This window comes from Camelina sativa, chromosome 11 (assembly GCF_000633955.1).
Source record: "Camelina sativa cultivar DH55 chromosome 11, Cs, whole genome shotgun sequence".
In the NCBI taxonomy this organism is placed as follows: domain Eukaryota; kingdom Viridiplantae; phylum Streptophyta; class Magnoliopsida; order Brassicales; family Brassicaceae; genus Camelina; species Camelina sativa.
The window spans coordinates 1,342,557-1,350,289 of record NC_025695.1 but is presented as its reverse complement, the minus strand read 5'-3'; the positions used below and the strand labels follow the sequence as shown (position 1 = coordinate 1,350,289).

The window sequence follows — 7,733 nt, the reverse complement described above, 5'->3', positions numbered from 1 at the left end:
TTTGAATCCAATGCATCCTCATGTCTACAGAGTCGAGCCAGTAAACTTCAAAGAGTTGGTTCAGAAGCTAACCGGTGCACCTGAGCACGAGGTTGTGCAGGCTAAACCGCTCAAGAGTTTGGATGATGTAACAAAGCAGAGTTCTTCATCTTCTTGGGGAGATTTTTCATTTCAAAATCCTGCAAATCTTTCCCGATGGTAGTTTATAACATTTTTATGTATTTACTCTTTCAAAATGCGCTTTCTTTGATTGAGAGAGATGCTTGACATTCTTGTACTTTCTTTTGTTTTTTAGCTTTTTAATAAACAAGGAAGATGTAATCAACAAAGAGTTAATTAATCATGTTATATTATGAATTTAACCTGTAACTTGCATAATTATGAAAGGATTCAGCGACTCTATGTTATAAATTTTCACTAATCATATAATTTTCAAACTCGCATTTTCGAATTAATTTTATTATGTTGTAAACCATTCTTCCGCAAGTCTTCCGAGATTAGCGCATCTGTAAATTAAATGAATTTATGCGATCTCACATTTTTTTTTTCCCCAGTTAATTCAACTTTTCCTCACTTATATTCCATTCTACTATATAAATTAAACGAATTATGCCATTTATATTGTGTTTGTAATATATACAAATAATATGTGCGAATAATTTGACACTTTCCGTTACAAGAATAAATTGAATTAATCAATTATCCTATATACACCTGTGTAACATGTGAGAATAATTTGTAATTCACAACAGTTGGAATACTTAACATATAGAGCTAAGGGTTATTTTTCTTCTGTGTATAGATGTAATCAAGATGAGCGGTCAATGCTCTTTTCACCAAGCAATCTTCGTCGTCTTCTTTATCGCAGCTCTCTCCCACCACATCATGTAGTTTTGATTCTATCATTTCCTGAAACACAATATATAAAACATAAATTACAAACGAAGCGCATTTCGTATGAAATTAATTTACATGTATAAGTGTATATATATATGACTAACCAGACTAAGTGTTTCCGCTAGAGAGGTTGTGAAGGAGGCGAAGTAGGCCGGTTCAGGGCGGGAGGTACACATTTGCATGGCGGCGCAAAGGAGGAGAGCTATCGTGAGCAAAGTAGAGAGATTTTTCATTTTTGTGATTGCAGATTAATTATGGATATTGAAACATCCAATGAGCAAACCACCTTTATATAGAGTCAATATTGGTCAACTGTTTCCCTTAATCTAGTTCTTATTTTAAGAACGAAAAAATTAGAGTGTTTTGTTCTTATCTTTTTCTTTTGTCATTGTTCTTATCTATTTAAAAAAAATTTAGATAATTACATAAAGTAAAAAGGAGTAAAAATAACGAGTTTTTATTATTCAAAAAAAATTTAGTGCATAGATTGTTATTTTTGCCCGTATGAATATTTTTGCCACTACTAATGTGTGAGAAAGGAGATTGTGATTGGAGCAAAACCAATTCCCCAAGAAAAATATAACAACATAATAAATAATATTTGGTATGTTTGGTTTATCAAAACCTTTGACCTGTTGACCAAAAAATGTGACAAATTAGTAAAACGTGAGGTAATGTATATAGTCACTGTTTTCTTAGTTTGGGCCAGATATACCAGTTTAAAGGCCCACTAAAAATCAGGGAACACCATTACTTTTTTTATTTTATTATCAACAAATAAGACCAAAAACATGTATAGTTTACAAGTTACAACATGTATATAGTTTACGATTCATGACATTTCAGTGCAACTGTCACATTTGCATCCCCACCACTATATATAATGTTTTAATATCACGAGAAACCAATCGACCATTTAAAGTTGCAAAGCATTTTTTCCAAACTCGTTAGCTAAAAAAGCTACACTCACGTAAACATTTGACCATATGCATGTACACATACGATACACTCCATGTATTGACATTTGTCTATTTGGAGCTACAAGGAGAACCCTAATGACGTACCAAATGACGCCACGCGATAAATCTCAACGAACACTCCACCACGAACATATATAGATTATAAAAAGATACATCTAAAAAGCCATAATTAGTGGATTTCTATCGTTACTTTAATTACATCCATTTACTCATCGTTATACACACACCACACACACAGATATGTGTCAGGACGAACGATACAAGGCGACAAAACCACGAAACATTAATTGGAAAAATATATCGATAAATACCACCAATATGAGACTAAATTATCTTAAAACATCAATCTATATTATTTGTTACAGTCCGAAGCTTTTTTTTTTACATTTTTAAATGATTAAATAACATCAAATATTTGCATAGAAACGACAGATTTTGTTAAAGAAGATTTAAAGGAAAAGACTTTTGCATGTTAACATCCATTGCCAAATATAATTTAGCGAACAGTTAGGTTTTTACCAGTTTATAGATTTGTCGTTTTCTTTGAGTGATTCAATAACTTTACATGCGTCAGTTAAATTACGATTAACATAAAAGATATAAGATTTGCCCGAAACTTTTTAATAAAGTTTTCCTCATCGACTTTAACTAAATATTCAAAATTTGTGACCTATCTAAAGTTCAAAACTGTAGCCGTCGACTAAGTAATTTTCCTTTCATAATTATATATATTTATATGCTATACTTTCCTAATATAGATGGAAAAAATCAAAATGCTGTTGGATTTTCATTAAGTATATTAACTGCATGGATGAATCATCAATTGTACAAGATCCATAATACGCATCAAAAAAACTAATATATGTTTCCTCAAGCAAAGGGAAGTTCGTTAATTAGCATAAGGGTAAAGAATATGTCGTCTTAGACTCTTTGTGATTCGCATCACCATTATTTGAGTTATATATCCAAGAAACTATATAGATGGTAAAGAAAGATTCTATGTACGTATGTCTACAAATATGAAAAGAAGAATTCATGCAATTCTAAAATTTTCAAGAAAAGTTTGATACTATATGAGAATTTTTAATTTAGTTTTTTTTTTGGTATGTACATTGGTCATTATCCGGATTCCACTTTGGTAAGATACATGTGTGAGTTACATACAAATTGTTTTTTTATTATATCATTAAAATGTTATAATCTTATAGAGCAGCCGACACTTGTAGGCCAAGTCTTTCGAACTTTTAAGTTTTAACGTACCACTTTATATGTAACTAGTCTACGAAGAGAGTTTTCTTCTTATTAACAACAAAAATGTCATCAATATACTTGATTTGTAGGGAGTTCTAGGCTACGTATATATGTTGGGCAAACCTAAAAGATTTATAAAGTTTAGGAATTAATATTAATTTATATATAATATATTATAATCTGATTATATAACTACGTGTTAAGGTTCAACGAATATTCAAGCTAAAGTTGTGCCATCATTTTTCAAGTAAACTGTTGTGCTTTCCGTCTTTTAAACTTTTTTCATTTCCCATGATGTATGTATTGTATTCCGTAGCCTTTGATACAGTAATGACGTGAAAAAACTTTTTTGATTTATAGACGTTTGTAATTCCACTTTAGAAAATCATAGTATCAAAAATTTTAAAATCGAGTGACCTGTATAAAATTTTAAGCTACAGTATGTATTAATTATAACAACTTCTGCTAATTATCAAACCTTAGAAGATTATCGTAGAAACATAACTTTGTCGTCTCATTTTTGAAACGATTACCTATACTGGTCATAATATAAGTCCATGTCGAAAGCTGGTTCACCAGCCGGGCACAAGCTTGGCTCTTGACCGCTCTGCGATCTGACTTTTTCAGTGATTAACAATAGTAATATTAGGTCCCTCCACTCGAAAACTTTAGTGTACACCCGCACACTAATGTATATTAAAAACATACCATAATATAGACTTAAGATGCACAAATTTGAAATTTCACGTAAGAGTAAAGAGCATATCTATGCGATGAAATATTGATTTAATTAAGATAAAATGAAAATTGGAATCATAGAAAAAGCTAATATGTGGTTTGTCAAACAAAAAAAAAAAAAAAAAGCTAATATGTGAAGCTTTTCTTTGGACATTAAAGTTTGATTTCACATGATACCGAACCAAAACATGAGTCTGGATATTTATAAAGCTGCGTGTATATAATAAGTATGAAAATAATCATATATGTCTTTTGTCCTCTCTGCTTTATTTTTATTTTATACGAAATACATGTGGCCGTTGCTCCACATTTTGTTTTTCTGATCATATATAAGCTAACTAAAGGTATAAATTGTGTGATCAATTTAAGAATATTCTATTAGAAATCTATACTCGGGCTTGCATGATTAAATCATAAATGTGTCTAAGCACATATTTTTCGTTCTTATATATCCTCGATTTTTCAGTATTTTTGTTGAATCACCGTAGTCTAAATTTGCTACATATACTTAATGGAAGTAGTATTATTACTTTTTATCTTCAATGTTTCCGTGTAGCAAGCAAGTAATATACTTTATGGTCGTAGGTTAACTTATAGGGTTCTTTACAAAAAGCATTGGTCTCATCTCTCATGCAAAGCACCAGTTTGGTTCAGTTAATTGTAAAGTGTATTTGTTCCTTAGATTCTTTCTTTCTTTCTTTTTTGGTTTTAGTTAATTTACTCCATCTCTCTTCTTTCTTTTTCCCCGACTGAAATGATGATTCTAGTCCCCGTCCAGTGTGTGTCCATCCCGTGTTAAAAAGAATTAGAGAAGACAAATTAATACAATAAAGAAAGATTTTCTTTTTCTTTTTAAAAACGGATAATTAAACAGTGAACATATCTAAAGAAATCAGAAATCTTGAACAAGAACAAGGAACCAGAATCACTCTATTGTGGCTGTCAATATCATAACAAGTATATGTTCACATACCAAATTTACACACAAAAATACTAAGTTGAAGAATATATCATAAACTAAAAACAATGGTATGTTGGTTGGAGAGAATAAATATGAATGATGAATTATGATGCATGAGATCTCAAATGGTCATGGGAACGTGTTCTTAAATGTATATAATATTATGATTTTTGGTTGAATCTTCTATAACAAGCATTTCACGAGAAGATTAGATGAAGAATTCAATTTCAATACGAATGGGTGAACTTTTTCTAGGTGGATAAAGAAATATCTCATGCTTGAATTTTTTTAATATAAAAACGTTTGAAATATGGACTGTTTTCTTCATCACTAAGCTATTACAGACATTTGGTTATATTGAAATTTCAAATATGTGATTTTTTTTTAATTTTTTTTTGGAGTTATATGGACCCAAAACGAGCTATGGTGTCCCACGAAATATTTCCTGCTTTTTAAAAAGTTGGCTCTACAAAATAAAATTTTCAAGTTTTTAATTTTTAAGCCACCATAGTGCAACATGACTCAAAAGCTGTTTATACAGTATAATCTACGGTCGTACAATCGTATTTTAAAATATTACCAAATTACCCCTCTTGGTTTGTCAATAAATATCAGCCTCCAACAATGCAATTCTTCCCTTTTCCCCTCCTAATTTCTCTCATCTCTCTATTAGAAAAAATAAGCAATCATGTTGTCCACTGTACCGGCCTTTTCATTCTCTGAACCGGGTTTGGTTCATCAATTTTCGGGTTTCCAAACCGGGTTCACTCCTTGGGAATGGGACTGCTCTGATCTCTTTTCCGTGGACCAAATGTCTCTTGAACCGGCCGTACCAAGCCCTTGTTATGGTGAATCAGACACCGGTTCCGTCAGAATTAATTTCGGTTCTCATGACTTGAAAACTGGTTCTGACGAATCTTGTCTTGGTTTCGTCAAAACTAGTCCCGGTTTTGACGACACCAACCAATCAGTCGGTCTACCGTGCTCTCAAGGACACGAACCAGACTCGGACGACCCAAAACAATTGACAGCCATCACGTATTCCGGTTCGGGAGAGCAGAACCATAACGGGAAAATATTAACCCAACCGGAGATGACCGAGGAGCGGAAGAGGAAGAGGATGGAATCAAACCGGGAATCAGCGAAACGGTCGAGAATGCGTAAACAGAGCCACATCGATAATTTAAGGAACCAAGTAAACCGTCTTGATTTAGAAAACCGTGAGCTCGGGAACCGGCTCCGGTTAGTATTACACCAGCTTCAACGAGTGAACACGGACAATAACCGGCTCGTAACGGAACAAGAGATTCTCCGGTTGAGATTGTCGAAGATGCGACGGGTTTTGATCATTAGACAACTTCAACAACAGCAACAATGGGAACTTCATAACCGGAGAATGATCATGACTGAACATCATAACCGGAACTTCCTCTTACAAAGATACAACAGAACATATAAAGAAAGAGAAAATAAAAAACAGAGCTTTTTTTTTGTTTGTTGCCGCATCAAGACTAGTTTTGAGTTATCAGTTTGTTGTGTAATGAAAGTAGTCACCATTGTTTCTGTTGTTGTTCTCAGCGATGGGGCTGCTCATGGAGCTGTTGTTAGAAAGTGAACAAAACGTGGACTTTTGCAAAACCCCGGTAGGAGAAGATCCCAGCGTTGGGCTATTCGTTGTGCTGTTTAGTACTTCACCTAGAGGACCTCCTAAGGAGTTTCCCCACGAGATTGGTATCCAAGTATTCACCTTTTTGGCAGCTGGCTCCATCGTTGTTTCCTCGGTTTGGATCGAAAGATCAATCTCGCGGGATAGCCTGAGAGGCGAGAGTGTGGTTTTGTCTTGAGCATTGTTGTTGTTGTTGTTGTGTGAAGAGGAAGGAGACGATGATGATGCTATTGGAATTGACATTGAAAGCTGTGTCCAATCTGATTTCAGCTCTTGAGGCCAAGAGTTGTGATTGTGATTCCCTGAATACTTGTCTTGGTTGCTGCTGAAATCCAAGTACGATGATCCATAGGTCTTTGCGGTATCCGCATTAGGGTTGAGTAGCGAATCAGAGGATATGTGTCCAAACTCAAAAGGGTTATTGTTGTTGTTGTTGTTATTGTTTCTGTGTTTCTGATGAATAACAGGAGATTCCTTGGGTTGTAAGTTGACGGTGGAAGGATATATATGCGGATTTCGAACTCTGTTTTGCAAGAATCAGTGAGTGAGAGAGATATGATCATGAAGAATTAATATGCAATACGTATCAAAAGATATGTTTTTCTCACCTGTTGTTGTTAGGTAGAGACTCATTGATATATTGACCACCTCCAATGACGAGGCTGCAGTTACTATTTGATGCACGCCTGTTACTATTACCAGTGACCACAGGCTGTTGTTGCGGTGTTGTTGTAACCGCTTTGGACGCAGCAGTGGCAGTGGCGGTTTGGCCAGATTGGACTTCCACAGGCTTTCTTGAACGATGACGGCCTCTGTTGATGTGTCTTTCACAGTATTTCTGATCAGGAACAGCGTCTCTTGAGCACCGCCATTTCTTCCCATCTGTTCTACGGCATCTCCCTGGCTCAGGATCCATGTTCCCTCCTGCGAAACCTAGATGGAAAGTTCCCCATCCGACTGCAAACAAACCCATAGATAAACACTCTCGTTAAACCCATTGCAATCAATGTTGCAAAGACTTTTCAACAGATATGGCATTAAAAGAACACACTCATTGACAACAAATCACTAAAAGCACAAATCTTGAAAACCCTCAAGAACAATGTTATGAAGAAGTTAGCACCAAAAATGACATCAAAGACTTGGCTAAAATCTGATTCTTGGATTATGCAACCACACACCACAAAAGACTTGATCAATGATTTGGTTTAAAAAGAAAAGGAGCTTACAAGAACTAGGA

At 34.3% G+C, this 7,733-nt stretch overlaps 4 protein-coding genes across 4 annotated transcripts in view; 2 read left to right on the top strand and 2 right to left on the bottom strand.

The window, feature by feature from the left end:
* The window catches only part of LOC104720989 (VQ motif-containing protein 29-like), a 6,620-nt gene extending 6,177 nt beyond the window's left edge, over positions 1-443 (top strand). Inside the window, exon 2 of the mRNA XM_010438888.1 lies at positions 188-443. Coding sequence (XP_010437190.1) covers positions 188-202 — 15 coding nt within the window. The 3' untranslated portion in view covers positions 203-443. The remainder of the gene's footprint in view (positions 1-187) is intronic.
* Positions 595-1,374, bottom strand: LOC104720990 (putative phytosulfokines 4). The gene is made up of 2 exons (XM_019232386.1): positions 1,002-1,374; positions 595-909 (listed from the first exon to the last, which is right to left on the bottom strand). Exons 1-2 carry the CDS (start codon positions 1,128-1,130, stop codon positions 775-777), a joined length of 264 nt encoding a protein of 87 aa, XP_019087931.1. The 5' UTR covers positions 1,131-1,374; the 3' UTR covers positions 595-774.
* LOC104720988 (basic leucine zipper 61-like) lies at positions 5,386-6,483 on the top strand. The gene has a single exon (XM_019231495.1). It carries the CDS (start codon positions 5,516-5,518, stop codon positions 6,440-6,442), a length of 927 nt encoding a protein of 308 aa, XP_019087040.1. The 5' UTR covers positions 5,386-5,515; the 3' UTR covers positions 6,443-6,483.
* The window catches only part of LOC104727514 (growth-regulating factor 2-like), a 4,231-nt gene continuing 2,992 nt past the window's right edge, over positions 6,495-7,733 (bottom strand). Inside the window, exons 3-6 of the mRNA XM_019231725.1 lie at positions 7,545-7,561; positions 7,102-7,450; positions 6,575-7,016; positions 6,495-6,506 (exon numbers count right to left, since the gene is read on the bottom strand). Of these exons, the coding sequence (XP_019087270.1) occupies positions 6,495-6,506; positions 6,575-7,016; positions 7,102-7,450; positions 7,545-7,561 (820 nt within the window). The remainder of the gene's footprint in view (positions 6,507-6,574; positions 7,017-7,101; positions 7,451-7,544; positions 7,562-7,733) is intronic.